This window comes from Anneissia japonica, unplaced genomic scaffold (assembly GCF_011630105.1).
Source record: "Anneissia japonica isolate Jap-2015-1 unplaced genomic scaffold, ASM1163010v1 scaffold324_len738069_cov173, whole genome shotgun sequence".
NCBI lineage: Eukaryota > Metazoa > Echinodermata > Crinoidea > Comatulida > Comatulidae > Anneissia > Anneissia japonica.
Window position 1 is genome coordinate 332,273 of NW_022692196.1, and position 18,367 is coordinate 350,639.

Consider the following 18,367-nt stretch of genomic DNA (forward strand, 5'->3'; position numbering starts at 1 on the left):
AAATCCACTTGCAATTTGGCTCAAGGCCACAAGATCTCAATTCTAATGTGTTTTTGAAATATGTTTCCCATACTTGCTTTTATATTTAAACTTTATTCTTTCTATTGTAACTTTATAACTTAATAGAAACTCTTGAAAAACCGTAATTTGTCGGGAAGTAAAACCACAATTCGTTGGTGAGAAAAAAGCATTTTCTACATAATTTAGTAGACTCTAAAATCTATTAAATAAGCTTTTGAAACCCCTAAGTTTTCATCTCCCGGAATACTTTCTAGAAATTTTGAAGGACAGCAGACCACGTCCAGCTACCACCAGTTTAGCCGACTGAGTTAGTTAATGCTCTCACTATGTTCTTGTTCCCAAATGTAATGTAATAAATTCATAATATAGAAATCATCAAGGTATATGCAAAACTGTTGAGATCTCAGATACCCTAAGAGCATTCCTGCATTTCTACCTGTTCTTATTTGATTTAATAGTTGACCTTTTCATCGTCCCATCTTTTACAATTAGCTTCATAGAAACCCTGATTGATGTTCTCATCCTGAAAGGTTAATGTAACAATCTACACAAGTTCAAGATGTACTGGAAATATAAGGACATTAAACCAGTTAGCTCCACAAAAAAAAAAAAAAATCATCTTCTATACAGTATCAATATTTCAGGTTTAATTTTCAAAATTTATCTGAACAGCTCTTGCCAGGTTATCAAATTTTCTTTGAAAAAACTACAGTTGTACTGTATGTCCATATGTAGTGATGATTTGCCTATATGAGGCATGTTGTGGCAAAATGGTTAAGTTGTCGCACAGACCAGTATTGAGTAAATTAGCTATAAAATATGGGAGCTCAAAAAATTGCCTAAAAATCCAAATTTGTTTTTCACTATAGATCAACAGTTTAATGTCTTATTAATCATGTCCCAAAGTATTAGTTCTAGAAGTGGTTAACAAATTGTTTATTTAATGTTATTTTTCATAGTTAATTCTATTAAACAATGTATGCACAAATAACTTTGAAAGGCAATTACTCAAAATCATGTTTATCTTGGCTCTAAGAGTACCGTACTGTACTTTCACTTTCCAATTTAGGTTTGAAATGTCCAATTTAAATGAATGACTCCTCATTTTGAAGATCACATACTAAGGTATCTGAAAATGCCAATAACTTGATTTTCAATTTTTGCTACAACTTAGCCATTTTCCACAACATGCCTCATATGGTCATGATGTGATGTCATCACCACCATATTTAGGCATTTCAAATGATTTTGTCTATCTACAAGAAGAAAAACTAAGGTACTGTATCACACATTAGCATTGTGTGACCTGCCACACAACACAACTCAGTTTGTCAGGACATTATTTGAATATTACTGTGGTGATAGAAAACATCTCCTGTCTTGAACTACTGTGCCTATAATACATTAATCTGTTTAGTCCAGAGGCAATTTATTAGAAAGATTATTATCTTATTATCCCCTGTAGGGGATAATAAGTTTTCCCTATTGGACAGCATCATACTCCTTCCCTTGGATGCGATATGAGGTTTTTAGAATAAAAACATTCATTGGTGGATTCAACAAAGTTAAAATAATAGCAGTGTCCTAATTAATACAGTGGTATAAAATAATTTAAAAAAAATATCCAAACCCTAACAATTTTCTGGGACATACAGTATAAGCTTTTTCTGCCACATCCCAATGACGTTCCTGGACCCTAACCAGAGCCCTAGGTTTTCCTCATAATTTGGAAGTGTTAGAATTTCTGCAGTTTCTCCAGGAATCACTGCTTGCTGAGATCCATGTGTTGCAACAATTTACATATTGTATTTTCCATGTTAGTATAGGAGCTCTGGCAAGTAAAAGGTTTTTTTTGTAGTTTATGAAATAGCAATAAACACTCCCCATATTCAGTAGACTTTTCTGAAAATATATAAACCCTAAAGGCGTTGCAATTGTTGTTTCTCTTGTCCTTTTTGAAATCCAAACTAGTTTTAAATTTTATAGTATGTGCCTTGTATCCTGTTTATGATTTTCAGCATTATCTTCTTAGAAGAATAGTTGTATTATGCTTTATACTATAACTACCATTACACTTGGTGTATTGACATGGACTGGTATATCATCATACATTTGGGAAGCCATGACCATTTTTTGAGTTTCTGTAAATTTTAACTTTCTTTGATAGTCTCCTAAAAATTCCTCATTAAACAGTTTTCTGTTATGATGAAATGTTTTTATTTTTACACAATACACTGTATGAAAATGTACTTGATTATATGTTGAGAATCAAACAAAGTTATAAGAGGCATAGGGGATCCAGAATGTTTTTGCCTATGCGGTCCTTAGAGTGAAGGTTTGGGATGGCGTGTTCAATTCTCTAGTTTGGTTCTGAAGGAAGTTGTGTGGCTTTATACCGGAAAGCTATAAAGTTTTATCTGTACAACCTGTACAATAAAGTTTTAGCTCGTATTTGTATATATTTATTATTTGTTTATATATGTATACACCTTTCTATGCAGATACAATGTAGTTTCTTTCCCTGGTCATTGGGTCACAAGCTGAAGTGTTGCTAAACTGTAATCAGCGCAGGCTGGAGCAGGCAACCCCACCAGGTACCCATTTATACTCCTGGGTGGAGAGAAGCAATGCAGATGAAGTGCCTTGCTCATGGACACAAGCGAAATGTACAGCGAGGGATTGCAACCCCAACTTTGGTGGGAGAACCAAACTGTTTCAGCAGTGCCAAACCTTTTCCACAGCTTGTCCAACATGAACCATATGATTGCAAGACTTGAGATCAAGTTTTTCTCAGATTGTGTTCTATTTCTAACTTCGATAGTAAAGATTTGAACAGTAAAGTTTCCATAAAATAGGTCAACATTATAAAACTTCTTATTATACTGTGGGCATAAGAGGTTTTTAGTTTACAATCAGCCTATGATCATCTTGGGTATTGTAATTCACTTTCAAGTCAAGCTACAACCTGTTTTCTTAACAACATTGTTTATTGTTTCAGTGTGTTCTCCTATTCTTCCATCTATTTTGACAGTAATTACCAGTTTAACTACAGACATATCCTTCTGCACATAACTGCTATTGCTCCAGATTCTATTTCTACCTAAATTTAATGTTTCTGCATATGATAAAATATATTATTGATACAATTCAATAATAGAAGTACTGTGTAAGGGGGACATAAGGTGGGTGTTTCTTACTATCAAAGTGATTTGTGAAATACTGCAATAAAATATCATCTTGGTATTACAGGTTTGAGCACACACATTTTTTACCCTTCCTCCAATCCACTTGTCAGAGGAATGAGCTACACAATGATCGGTTAGGAAAACTCTTCACTGATATTGAAAACTGCTTTGATATTTGAAAAAAAAAAATGCTTTTTTAAAAGCATAGTAAATTTCACCATAGGGAGCCTCACAACATTGCATTTGATGATACAGATTATTTTACAAAGCATTATTGAAATATTCCGTGCTGCTTTCTGAAGTTAACAAAGTGATCTTACCCAATTTCCTTTTTAACTTATGAACGTAATGTCTTGTGCTCTGAAATTCATCACTTTTAAATGCTTCTGTAATACTAGACAACTCGCTCCTGTCTCAACTATCACATCATAGATTTTTGCAAATTTTGAAATTCGCTGTCCAAGATTATCTGGGTCAGCCCTGCAGTGATGAAGACGCATGATTTAACTTGAGAAACCTGGATGACAGCACTAGACTAGTCTGACTGACAAACTCATGGTATCATATCCAGAATGACCTCTAACCTAATTCCGACCTCTAACCTAATTCCAACCTCAGATTATTACATGAAGTTGATTGATATTGATGGGTTAATTGGCAAAACCTTTTGAAGTATTATACAAGCGAATATTATGTAATATGAATTGTGTAACCTAGATATCAATACCTCACCTTAAAAGCATTGTTATCATCACCACGGTAATACCTGACCTAATTCAACCCCTAATTTAATTATTGTAATTAGGAAAATGTGTGATGAATTGTCAACTCTTTGAAAAAAATAAATAAATGGTGTCTTACATAATGTATTTGAATTGCATCACTGCATACCTATTAATTTCTTTTGAATATCATTCATAACATTTCTATCTACTCTATATTAAAGTAAATCATTTTTTGCATTCGACAAATTATTTTGTACATGGTGACTGTGCGTTATATTTTGGCAAAATATGCAAATATTTGATGGTAATGTATGAAGACATACATGAAGTAGAAAGATTTGTTGTAAAACGTTTGGATACTATCTGATACCTCTTCCTTCTCTGTATCACCTTACAATGCAGAATAAATCATCCATATTAGTTCTTTCAAGTCACAGTAATGTCAACATATAATTCTATACTCACTTTATTTTTAAGGTTATTTAAAAAAAAGGGATGATGTCATACCTCAGTGACTGTGACGCATAGTTTTAATATAAAAAATGCATACTGTAGTATATAGGGAGAAAATTCTAGCTCTAGTCATTCATAGAAATGTACAATAAGTAAATATCATTCACTTTGAACCATTCAGATCATGCCCTTTTCCCAGAGAGAAATCTTTATATTCTATAGTCTTTTGCATGTATGGTACTGAGGTCTCAAATTGATCAACTCTTCATGATGAACACTCTCACAAAATATTGTTGAAATAGATAAATAAATAATATTTACACCCCTTTTCCCCTTCAACCTTCTATTATTTGGGAAATCTTTGCTTTCATACAGTACTGTATGGCATACTGTATTAGATAAGTTTTGGAATACTACGTTAAAAATCAAAGTGTAGTATAAACTGTAGTTGAATAGGTTGGTGGGATGTTTGCCTTCCGATCCTGGGATCCTGGGTTCAAATCCCTGCCACAGCAGGGTTTTTTCCTCCCAACTAAAAGTATGACCCCCTCCCTAAGCCTCTCAAAGAGATTTACTTTATATTACTAATAGTAAATCCTTCTGTTGTGGAATAATAATGATAAATATTTAATAATTTGTATCTGCATCATTCATATATCACATTGTTTTGATTACCTATCTAGGTATCAGTAACAGTACATATGTTTATCGATGTGTCATGTGTAATGTCCAGGGTACTTCTTATCCTGCAAGGGCAGGCTGTGAATCAGGTCATGTTTAGGGTCAATTGGTGATGTTTCAAACACCTGCACTCATTTGCTAGCAAGGTTTCACCTCATGCATTGCTTCCTGTTGAAATGTTAATGAGATTGTTCTTAAAGCAGATTGAAAAATATGGTGTATTTGTTTACTCTATTCATTAACCCTCTATATCTGTGTAACCAGATATTATCGGTGCTTTTAAAGTTATTGGCAAGTCAAATAATGGCATACATTTTATTGTGGTATGATAATTAGAACTCGCTTCTCCCTTAAATCAAACTCTTAAATATTTTAATCAATTCATACAGTATACAATTATGTTTAACCACGTTTATCTACAAAATCTTAAAGTCTACTTCTATAGTTTTTTGTACTGTATTTTTTTTTTCTTAAACTGAACTGGGAGGTAGGCCTACTGGTACATAGCAAAAATCTAGCGTATAGTATTGTCACAAGCGTGCACAATATTAATAATTTCAAAATGGAATGAGTGTTGTATCTGTGTACGGTAATCTAAAAATAAGACGCTTCTACTAGATTTAACTGTTTGAACGCACGTTTATTCTTCAATAAAATGAATGTGGCTCTGTACACTGTGAGTCTGTGTGTGTGTGTGTGTGTGTGTGTGTGTGTGTGTGTGTGTGGTTCACTGAAAACCAACAGTAAAAAATCATGTAAAAATCAACAGAAAATAATTAGTTCTGTAATATTCTTCACAATAATGTAACATTAATTAACTCATTAATCAAAGAATATTTACCAACTGTTTATCTTCTAGTTCCTGAACATCTTGTAATACCAATCATAGCCCTCGGAGCCTTATTCCGTTTCGTTCTATATAGATAGTTAACAATACACACTAGCTTGCTTCGCCTTGCGTAGCTTCTCTATAAGGCCAAAGATAAAATATGCTTGCTTAGCATCACACCATCTGAAATTTGCAGGGGCAGGGGGGGATTTGTTGGTTTGTTTTTTTTGTTTTGCTGGCCTGGCCTGGCCTACTGTAGCCTAGGCCCTACTGTGTAGGCTTCTTAGGCCTAGAGATTTCAAAAACTGCATGCAAGCCAAATCTTTGACAATGGCCATAACAGACACTAAATTTTACATAAAAGATTTGTTTCTACAATATTTAATTTAATAGGCATTGTGGTTCCGTATGCTAAGTGCTGCAGTGCTAGGCTAGGCCTCGGAGAGTACAGTAGGCCTAGCCATACTAGGGTGTAGGCCTAGTTAGTAGGGCGTAACCTATTATTTGTCTTCGTAGTACTTTAATATTGTCATATTTGAAACATTGTTTATTATCTAAAAAGAACCAAATAAAAACATGTAGGCCTAAAGTGCTATACTTCCGATCAAATCGTCCGCGATTTCTGTCAACAAGCACATGTGAGGGAATAAATTTCTTTTTCTGCAGAAAAAAACACACTTGTAATGTTGGTGGTGCACTTCACATCTTGTTCCCTGTGCTGAAGATGAAAAAACGATAGTTTTTTCCTCTATCATCGGCATTTTTTAGTCGATTTTCATCACATTTTTTACAACAAAGGGAAAAAAATGAAAAGCGGCTAGAAAATCAGGGTTGGGCGGTGACGCTAAGCAAGTATTTTTTTTTTTCGGCCTAAACAATATCATTGGGTCATTATAAATACTTTAAAAACTGAGGGCGCACTAGCCTAAAACGTTAATGCTTATGCCGCTACAAGTGTATTAAAACTTTTATAAAATTTAAGAGCAATTTCCAGTGTTTTATTTGTATTCAGAACCCACTGAAACATTTGGATTGGTCTTAAATTTTTTCACTTTACATAATGATTTTACTTTGTACCATTTTGCAGTATAAGTTACCTCTGTGTGTTGTTTTTGTAATAAAAAAAAAAGTGAACTGAATAAAACAAATGCATTGTACAGTTTAATGTCAATTCTATCATAAAGAAAGAAAAAGAAAATCTTGCTACTCTTTTCCTCTCGTGTTTTAATTCATGAGCCTAGATTGTGCTGAGAAACAGTGGAGTATGTGAGCCAAATGCAACTGTGGCTGCTTCAATTTAAAATAGAATACAAACACTCGATTCAAAAATATTCAAATTATCGGTCAAATTTTATGTCTTCCGTTGCATATTAGGTGGAACTGATCCAAGAGAGGCCCCAAGAAATGCGCCGCCTCCTGATGATGAAGAGTCCGAAAACTTGGAGAATATCCCCCGAGAGATGGAAATTGAAGTTCTGTCCAGCGCCAATAAGGTTGCCATATCTGTAGATGGAACACAGGTAAAGTATGAGTTTGATCATAATATTTGCATTTAAGAGCCCATGTGGGATCCACCACCCACTGTGTGGGCAGTTGTCTTTTCTAATAAAACTACAGTTGTTCAATCCTGTCGATTGATTGGTCATCACATGTATACATATCCTGTCTCTTATACACATCTAGATGTGTATAAGAGACAGCTGTTTATCTTCTAGTTCCTGAACATCTTGTAATACCAATCATAGCCCTCGGAGCCTTATTCCGTTTCGTTCTATATAGATAGTTAACAATACACACTAGCTTGCTTCGCCTTGCGTAGCTTCTCTATAAGGCCAAAGATAAAATATGCTTGCTTAGCATCACACCATCTGAAATTTGCAGGGGCAGGGGGGGATTTGTTGGTTTGTTTTTTTTGTTTTGCTGGCCTGGCCTGGCCTACTGTAGCCTAGGCCCTACTGTGTAGGCTTCTTAGGCCTAGAGATTTCAAAAACTGCATGCAAGCCAAATCTTTGACAATGGCCATAACAGACACTAAATTTTACATAAAAGATTTGTTTCTACAATATTTAATTTAATAGGCATTGTGGTTCCGTATGCCTGTCTCTTATACACATCTAGATGTGTATAAGAGACAGTTGCTTCGCCTTGCGTAGCTTCTCATAAGGCCAAAAAATAAAATATACTTGCTTAGCATCACACCATCTGAAATTTGCAGTCTAGATGTGTGGATTTGTTGGCTTGTTTTTTTTTTTGCGGGCCTAGCCTAGGCCCTACTGTGTAGGCTTCTTAGGCCTAGAGATTTCAAAAACTGCATTGTTGCCAAGCCAAATCTTTGACAATGGCCATAACAGACACTAAATTTTACATAAAAGATTTGTTTGTACAATATTTATTTTAATAGGCATTGTGGTTCCATAGGCTAAGTGCTGCAGTGCTAGGCTAGGCCTAGGCCAATAGGCCTAGCCATACTAGGGTGTAGGCCTAGTTAGTAGGGCTTAAACTATTATTTATCTTCGTAGTACTTTAATATTGTCATATTTAAAACATTGTTTATTATCTAAAAAGAACCAAATATAAACATGTAGGCCTAAAGTGCTATACAGTACTTCCGATCAAATCGTCCGCGATTTCTGTCAACAAGCACATGTAAGGGAATCAATTTTTTTTTTCTGCAGAAAAAAACACACTTGTAATGTTGGTGGCGCACTTCACATCTTGTTCCCTGTGCTGAAGATGAAAAAAACGATAGTTTTTTCCTCTATTATCGGCATTTTTTAGTCGATTTTCATCACATTTTTTACAACAAAGAAAAAAAAATGAAAGGCGGCTAGAAAATCAGGGTCGGGCGGTGACGCTAAACAAGTATTTTTTTTTTTTTTTGGTTTAAACAATATCATTAGGTCATTATAACTACTTTAAAAACTGAGGGCGCACTAGTCTAAAACGTTAATGCTTATGCCACTACAAGTGTATTAAAACTTTTATAAAATTTAAGAGCAATTTCCAGTGTTTTATTTGTATTCAGAACCCACTGAAACATTTGGATTGGTCTTAAATTTATTCACTTTACATAATGATTTTACTTTGTACCATTTTGCAGTATAAGTTACCTCTGTGTGTTCTTGTTTTTGTAATAAAAATAAATGAACTGAATAAAACAAATGCATTGTACATTTTAATGTCAATTTTATCATAAAGAAAGAAAAAGAAAATCTTGCTGCTCTTTTCCCCTCATGTTTTAATTCATGAGCCTAGATTGTGCTGAGAAACAGTAGAATATGTGAGCCAAATGCAACTGTGGCTGCTTCAATTTAAAATAGAATACAAACACTCGATTCAAAAATATTCAAATTATCGGTCAAATTTTATGTCTTCCGTTGCGTATTAGGTGGAACTGATCCAAGAGAGGCCCCAAGAAATGCGCCGCCTCCTGATGATGAAGAGTCCGAAAACTTGGAGAATATCCCCCGAGAGATGGAAATTGAAGTTCTGTCCAGCGCCAATAAGGTTGCCATATCTGTAGATGGAACACAGGTAAAGTATGAGTTTGATCATAATATTTGCATTTAAGAGCCCATGTGGGATCCACCACCCACTGTGTGGGCAGTTGTCTTTTCTAATAAAACTACAGTTGTTCAATCCTGTCGATTGATTGGTCATCACATGTATACATATCTGTTGCAAATGTTCTACTGTATATGATTTTTGCCTCTGCTTCAACTTGCTGACAGTGTTTTTATGTTATATGATATTCAAGATCTTTTGTATATTATTGAGAATACGAAATATCTACAACAATTTTTTGCAAGGCCCAACAGTTTTGTTGGATTCAATAGAACAAATTTGAATATTTTCAGAGCTGTTTCAGCAACAAATTTAATTTGGAATTACTTTTCTTTTCTGTAGAAAAGAATTATGTCCAAGATAGTTCAGCATAAATCAAGGCCAAGACAAAAGTTTTAGTTGTTATTTGGCACTGTAGTTTTAGTGTTTCAACTGGGCTGGACATCAAGTACTCTACTGTATTGGATTTGTTGGTATTATTCTGGTCCTGAAATTAAAGCATATGGAAATTTGGCCAAACCTCATGTTTAATAAATTTCAAGGGATTAGATGTGGGTTTGCCTGAGGAACCACAGTTCAAATTACTACATGGTTCTTTACTGACAGTAGTTTGACATTCATTTACTCAGAACTTTTTTTTTTATATAAAAACATGTTAGTCAACATAAATACATGTCTTTTGACATTACCATACATTTGATCGTCTTCCATGATCCTAAGATTAAAACTTACCTTAAGATTTGACCAACTTCATGTTATAAAAATGGCAAGGGATATGGGTTTGCTTGAGGAACTACAATTTGAATTATCATACGGTTCTGTAGTTAGACATTTATTCGCTCAAAATCATTTTTTCTTTATAAAACATGTTACACCACATAAATAAATGTCTTTTGACATTTGATAATCTTCCAACATCTAAAGTTTACCTCCAGACTTCAAGTTCCAAACATTTCAAGGGATATGGGTTTGCCTGAGGAACCATAGTTCGAATTAGATTACGATATGGTTCTGACATTTATTCACTCAGAATCTATTTTTCTTTATAAAACATATTAAACAACATAAATAAATGTCTTTCAGCATTACATTTGATCGTCTTCCAAGATGTAGTTTTTCAAAATAAATGATGAAGTAGCTGTGACTTCCGTATCAAACTAGAAATAAGCAGATTACAAAATTCTGTCAATATTGCAGAATGGAATGTCCGCCTGTAGGCTGCAATCAAATTGCAATAAAACGAAAGAAAAATCCTTTTACTGAACTTGAAACTGAAGAAACTTTGACACTTGAGAAACATTGTAAGCTGTTAAGTCTATTAACAGCTTAAAAAGTGCCTTTGGGAAAATGATATGTAGGTAAACATAGCAGAGAAAAAAAAAGCGTAGAACCAATGTAGCATTAAATTTCATTTCAAAACTTTTGTTTACTACCTAATATTTAAACCCTCCATGTTTAAACTTAGCAGCTAAGTTGTAGTGCACTTTAAAACAGCTGTTTATATCATATCACTGCAAGCAATTGGCACATTTTTGGCTTCCTGACTCAGATACAAAAGGCCAAAAATAAAAAAAAAAAGATGTTCTTCTACTCTCCCAGCCTCAGAGTATTTAAATATGAGTAATGAAAATGTGTGTGAATGGACTTTGTTGGCACCACCAATCAAGGCTGGAATGCTTCCATTTTAAACACTTTTTCCTATGGAAAAATACTAATAGAAATGTACAAATCCCATAGCAATACATGCAGGCTTTTCTAGGCATGACATCGTCCTAGATATTTGACTGTGTATAATGTGTATATCTTTGTGAAGGGGGTGAACAGTAGACGCCTCATGCTACTCTCTCATAAAACCTGGATGAGAAACTGGCCAAAGACCAGTTTGAAACCTGTTTTGATCATAGTTTGGACATCTTCACTACTTTGATACCAACTTTATCATTTTCTGTTCTTCGTCATTTTATCTTAACACGCACCATTTCAGATTATTGTCTCCATAATGTCGTCTTCTATACGTGTTTATGTGTCGTTTATCACGTTTGTGTGTCAATTTTGCTGCTATAATTTTGTGTGTGAAGTCTGCTTGATATACTCGTACCCTAATGACTTGTTTACGGTACGACTTGCATCGGTAGGTTTGTTTAGTTGAATGGTTATGTTGTATTCTGTAGTGGTATAGTAATAACTTGATGCTATTAAGTAGCATGGATCAAGGAAAATAAAAGACCTAGAGGAAGAAAAAGAATGATGATATTGATTATACTTTATAAGTGGAAAGAACTTTTACCAAAATTGAAGAACGCAGGAGAAAGAATTGAGAGTTTACCATTGAAACTTGCTAGCAAAAAACCATTATTACAAATTATTTCATGGGTAAATTAAATTATAAGCATGACTTGTTTAATGTTGAGCAAACTTTTTTTTTCAAAGATCGTCAGTGGAGGGCGGAAAAAAATAAAAATAAAATTTTAGTTTATTATTTAGCAAAACGATTTTTGCCAAAAGCATCTATGTGTATGAGTAAAAGAAAATAAAATTTTATGGTGATTTTATGGGAGCGGAGTCTGTTGTAATTAATAAATAGAAATGTTTTGTTTGTTTTTTTTTTCTGAAATTTCCATTTTTTATTGGTGGAGGGTGCACTAGCTAGCCAAAAATGATATTTTATTTATATTCGAAGTCACTATTATTGGCTGTAGAAGGGTTTGCTAAACAAAGTAGAAAAAAATTCTCATCTTATGGGTAGGCCTACAGTACTTATTGGTTTAATATCTGGCGTGGGGTGATTCAACTAATTAAAAAAAAAAAATATGGGGAAAGGCAGATGGAGGGGAAAGAGACCTTGAACTGTAGTTGTAGAATCCGCTTTTTTGAAATTTGCAGTTTTTGGAAATATAGTAAGGAACATATTTATTTCTCAAAAATGTATTGTAAATGTAATATTATTTTAAATGGGCATTTTGCCTTTCTTTTCAGTTAGGAGGAGCACTACTGTATGTACAGTATACTTTATATTGATATTCTATACTCGAATCATACCGGTATTTAAAATCTTTTTTTGTTTCTTTTCATGGAATATTTGCCAAAAATAAAGAAAAAAGACGTTTCTCTTCTTCTCTCACATGCAATTGTCTATTTGGTTGCATAGTTACCAACCTCTATGTTTACTTGTAATACTGTTTCTTTCGTAGAATGTTTGCCAAAAATAAAGAAAAAAGACGTTTCTATTCTTCTCTCACATGCAATTGTCTATTTGGTTGCATAGTTACCAACCTCTATGTTTACTTGCAATACTGTTTCTTTCGTAGAATGTTTGCCAAAAATAAAGAAAAAAGACGTTTCTATTCTTCACTCACATGCAATTGTCTATTTGGTTGCATAGTTACCAACTTGTAATCTTACTTCAAATCTCTATGCTATGTTTCTTTTCGTAGAAAAAGAAAAATGAAAAACATTACCATGTTAGGGGAACACACCAGGTTATCGCTGGATTTAGAATTTATTGATTTATAAATATTGTGGGAGTAGAACCTTCTACTATTCAGAATGTCAAACACTCTTTATTCTAATAAGTAATGCATTCTGTATTATGCTTCAATCATAAAAGAATGTATAGAAATGATTGTTATCTCCTAGACCATAAAGTATCCAGTTAGCTCACAGTACCTATAGATTGTTAATAATATTCAACTGTTTATAGTGTTATGTGTGTCCGTTGCTTTACAAATACTATTTATTTCCAAATATTTCCTTACGTACGTTTGATTTTTTGTCAGTGGGGAAGCCAACCTATTAATGGCAGATTACAGTTTAGTTTTTGATTGAATAATAATAAAACAAATGCTTGAAGAACCTGTATGCCTGCTTTGGTTTTGTGAAATTGACGTTGAAATTAAAGCTAGTGAATAAAACATTAATGATAGTACAGTGCACCCTCTAAGCCAAACCAGTCACTCGTCGCAAATCATGTTTCAGAGATAATGGCCAAAACATGCTGAAATGTCAAATTTGTGAAATCTATTTTATTGCACTAAACTAACCTTTATAAATTATATAGCTATACATCATGATATGCTGTTATTTTCCCCATTTTCAATGTTAAAACAACAATTTTTAACAATTTGGTGATGGTTTCTGCCTGAGAAATGCCCAAAATCATAAACTTTGAAGGCCGATTTCTCAGATATTGTTCTTTAAACAGCTGTATGCTTAAACGCTTGTAAATTCATAACAAAACAACAGATTTCAATGATTCTTTTACCATTTTATAGCTCTTATTTTACTTTTTACAATTGTATTAATAACTGAAAATCGATTTTTGCGATGAGTGACTGGTTTGGCTTGTCTTTGCCACAATTCGGGACCCCTCTAATTCCAAAACCTTTTTTTCAAAGAACCAAATAACAATCTTAATATACTAACGCATCACAGTAGCTAACCCTATGGATACTGAAGACCGAGACCACTCCAGATTTTTAGGTCCCAAAGGTCGTCTAGAATACAGAATGCAGGGTGAACTGTATTACTGTAATGATATTAATATTTAGTATTAATAGTTTTAGTTACCTATATATACTCAAATGTATCCACCTAGATACCGTATTTGATTCTGTGTACATTGTGGACATCTTTGTGAAAGGTGTGAAAAGAAGAATTGGTGCCTCATGTTACTACTGTATCACAAAACCTGGATGAGAAACTTAATTTTTATCTTATTTGGCCTAAAGACTAATTAGAAACCTGTTTTCATCGTAGTTTTCTCTATTTTTATACTAAAAGTAAAAAATGAAACAACTGTCATTGTTGGTCACATAACATGAATGATGGAAGATATCCTAAAATCAGACGAAATTGCAGAATCCGTGGAAACAGACCTAGAGAATTCCACCTAAAAGATGGACTGACAATTCATTAAATCCTTTAATAGGACACTGTTGGTATCAACAACATTTGAGCACTACATAGGAAAGCTCTAGACGGACCAGAGTGGAAAGGCTTCATGAAAAAGGCTGTCATCTCCAGGACCAATCCTAGGAGTACGACATTAATGTAATGTAATACTAACTTTGTCATTTTCTGTTCTTCCTTAATATTCCTGTCTTCATGCAACATTGCAGATTGTCGTCTCCATAATGTGGAGCATTAGCTTGCTGCATTCAAGTGCATCGAGACTCAACATAATTCAAAATGAGAGAATGAAATTAATAGTAATAATGTATAATAACAATAATAATACCATCAGAGGAATAATAATAAATTTGTAAATTATAATAATATTGGAGTAACATGTAAAAATGGCTGCTACTAGTGTGTTTTTATAGCGTGTTTTTTTTACTGTTTTTTTTTTTTTTTATGGCTATAGCATATGTGCTAGCACATTTGTATTCTTAATTTGGTTTATTTAATGTTCATATTCATGAATATTTCAATTGAAGAGCCGAAGTATTGTAAGCTTGTTTACTTCAGAGGGTATAAAGTCTGATTGGTCGCTAATACCAAAGATCATTCAAATAGACACATTTTCATAATTAGATATTTCAAATTCAAATTCAAATTCTTTTATTGCAATTAGTTGAAACATACCGTATGATTGGATAAAGCAAGAAAATGTAATTAAAACCATTCAAAAGACGTCAGTTAGATAAAATACAAGAAAAAAAATATAATTGCAGAATGCCCGAAAAGTTTAAGGAAAATTTTACATAAAAAAATGTTATTTATTTTATTTACCGTACTTAAATTTCAATTTAAATTACTGGTACAGTACTATTGTTTGAAGATTAATGTATGGCGAAGTAATAATATATTTATGATTGCGGTACACTGCATGGATGATTCTCAACAAACAACAGTTCTTTTCAGAATTTGAATTATGTAATTTAAAGTAAAATTATCTTGAAAATATAAAAAGGTCAATATTCAATTTGTTGAGAATGACCTCTGGTACATTTAGGGGATTATCCATTTTTCTCCTTTTTCCTCCCACAAGATACATACAGGTAAAGTGGTGATTTTTGCCAATTTAGGGTTAAGATCTGCCTCTAGTTTATGACACTCTCATAAAAAACAAAATGATGACTCCCCTTCCAACACGCATGGCCCATGGATATCATTACTATTGAGATTATTGCTCAAGTGATCGTTCATTACAGTAGATAGTTATTTGTTTGGTATAATAGGCTAAGTAATGATTATAGAGTCCACATTACAGGAAGTCCACATTACATGATATTTAATCCATAATTAATTGGTAGCTTATCAGAGATTAAATCTAATTCCATTTAGTTTATTTATACAGATTAACAGATAATCCTTTTAGTTGACAGATAACTGTCATGGAAATTGGATTATTTATTTTAAATGACATTTATCTGGGTATCCCTGCCAGTTGTTAGTCACCTAATTAAGTTCACTACTTGAATGAAAGCTAATGTATTTTACTAAGGATTGTTATCCTATGAAATATCTTTTTTGGCTACACAAACTAATTCTTTATTCTTTAGTTTTATTTTTACATCTTTCCAATGGGCTTTTCTGTTGGTGGATTATACCAAAGAACATGAGATTTCGATAAATATATAAAACATTACTACAGTACCTTTAAATAATATTTTTTTCCCCATTTTTATTGATATTTTAATTTTCCTATTAATGTATCTATGTTAATATCATGCATAATTATTAATTATTTTTAGATTTTTATAATCAGCATCGTTATTTTTATATTATATTAAAATAATAATTTTTTTTTTTTTAGGATTATTGTTATGTATGTTTTAGTTCTTTAATATTTTTTTTTTTTTTATTTTTTATTTTATTTTAACCATATTTAATGAGGGTGATCCATCCAGCAGAAGATGATAAGAATTAGAATATAAAATATAAAGCATTAATACAAATATTATCACTTAAAATTAAAATAACTAAAAATAGAATATGACAATTATTGCAACAGCCATAAGAATAAGTAAGAAATTAAAAATATGCTAAAAAATGAGTCTTTTCATTTCACATCAAACAAAATTGAATCAAAATATAAAAATATATACGGGGGTAGGGGGGATGTCCTGGTCGCGACTTACCTAGGGTCACTACTACATAGGCCAGACGTCTCAAGTTCATAAAATGCATTTCCCTAACTATGTCTTCAGATTTCTGTAGTAAATTAAATATTTCCATAGTACCACCCAATAATTGGCCAGTATGGAGTGCATTATGGAATTTCAATTATTTTGAAAATGGACCTGATCTTCTTTTTTTGCTTTTTTTGGGGCCGATCGTCTTCGGGGCCGATTGTCTGTAATCTGATGTGGAATTTCGAAACAAATGGGACAGGATGAAGATTTTCAGGCCACTTTTTCTTGGTTTTCACAATAATTTATCAGTAATCTGACAAGTATGAATTGTCTAGGGACAATGTAACCAGAGATCCTATAGGAAAGTCATAATTGTTCTGGACCTATTTATTTATGGGCCAGGTCTATGATATTTTTGTCTATTTCCGTACGTCCATAATTAGACAAAATTTCAGTTAGAAAATAGTCCTACAGTAAATATGGACATTCCGTAGTACTTGAGAAGTCTGACAGGCTGTCTTCTTCAGACTGGATACCTTGTTTGAAGCAAGAAATTAAGTTGTCTTTACCTAGTATTTTTTCTTATGTTCATTCCATTTATCTGATGAAGTGTTGATATCATTTTACAAGGTCTCCAGGGACCTGACAGTTAAAGTCCTGCATGGATGCCAGCTGACAAATATTAATATCCATCTGTAACCACTATCGTTATTAAATTAATAGCTGATTTCATTATGCATGTCTTTGAATGTTGTGATTTTCAGATGATTGCCAGAATATGTTTAACATTTTTAATGAAAATTACTGGTGTAGGAGTTAACAATTTCATGTGTAGATATTGGTACAGTATGCGAGGGCGAGCATACATACCGTATGGCTTCTGTGCAGGCCATTGTACTGTTAATTTAAGTATTAAAGGATGAAGCATATTGCAATTTTATGTAAAATATTTGATACCGGTATTATCTATTTTAGTATTTTCTTTTTTTATATACTGTACTGTTGATGTTAAAACTGGGAAAACCCTTAAACATTTTTTCCCAGAGCCACCTGTCTCAGGGCCACCTTTTTTAAATTGTGCACAAACAATAGATTTTAAGCCGGCCCAGAGCCGATCTAATTTTAGTCCGACTTTAAAGTTGGCTCAGGTCCTGCAATGACTGATCTTCATATCTGAATGTAAGCCGAACATAGTCTAGGTTACCAAAGGTCGCTTTGATAGTGGTCAATTTTCACATCTTATACTGTAACATTTCTGGCAAAACTCGCACAACATAAAATACTAGCCGCAAAAAGAATGATCATTTTCAGTCAGCCGGACAGCCGTTCCAAGGTAAAACAACGTAACTGCACAAAAATATAATAGTTATGTTGTTTTGGCATGGGACAGCCGCGTACTTAACCCTCTGGATACCGGATTCTTTTGTAGTGCAAACCCTTGAATACCGGATTCTTTTGCAGTGTAATTAGGTTTTTTGCACTTTTTGAGTATACGTGGTTCTGGTGGATTTTTGGGAACTTTCTGTAAATTATACAGAAAAATGTTTCAAAAACCAAGAAAGCTTATAGAATAAGCTTTCATTTGATGTATAATTTATATTTTTAGGATTTTTTATTCATAATATAATATAATATAATATATATAATATAATAGAAATGACAGAAAAATGCTACATACAAATCGTCAGCAAAAACCAAAAAAAAATAAATAAATGAATAAATTATAGCCAAAAAAAAAAAATGACAAATATAAAACATTCCTATTCCACACAGTTATATAATTTATTTACCCAACCATCCATAATATAAGCACGATCTTTCCATTCAAAAGCA

General features: G+C 33.0%; 1 protein-coding gene across 6 annotated transcripts in view; it reads left to right on the forward strand.

Annotated features, from left to right (window-relative positions):
• The window catches only part of LOC117100178 (protein O-linked-mannose beta-1,2-N-acetylglucosaminyltransferase 1-like), a 122,835-nt gene that overhangs the window by 60,931 nt on the left and 43,537 nt on the right, over nt 1-18,367 (forward strand). For 5 of the 6 annotated variants that reach the window (XR_004444097.1, XM_033239762.1, XM_033239765.1 and 2 more), the window contains one exon: nt 7,269-7,414. Coding sequence is in view for 5 of the 6 variants with exons in the window: in XM_033239762.1 (XP_033095653.1) it covers nt 7,269-7,414 (146 nt within the window). In the remaining variant the exon portion in view is untranslated. Of the gene's footprint in view, nt 1-7,268; nt 7,415-9,281; nt 9,429-18,367 lie in introns of those variants that run through there. The other variant, XM_033239766.1, reaches the window with a different exon arrangement.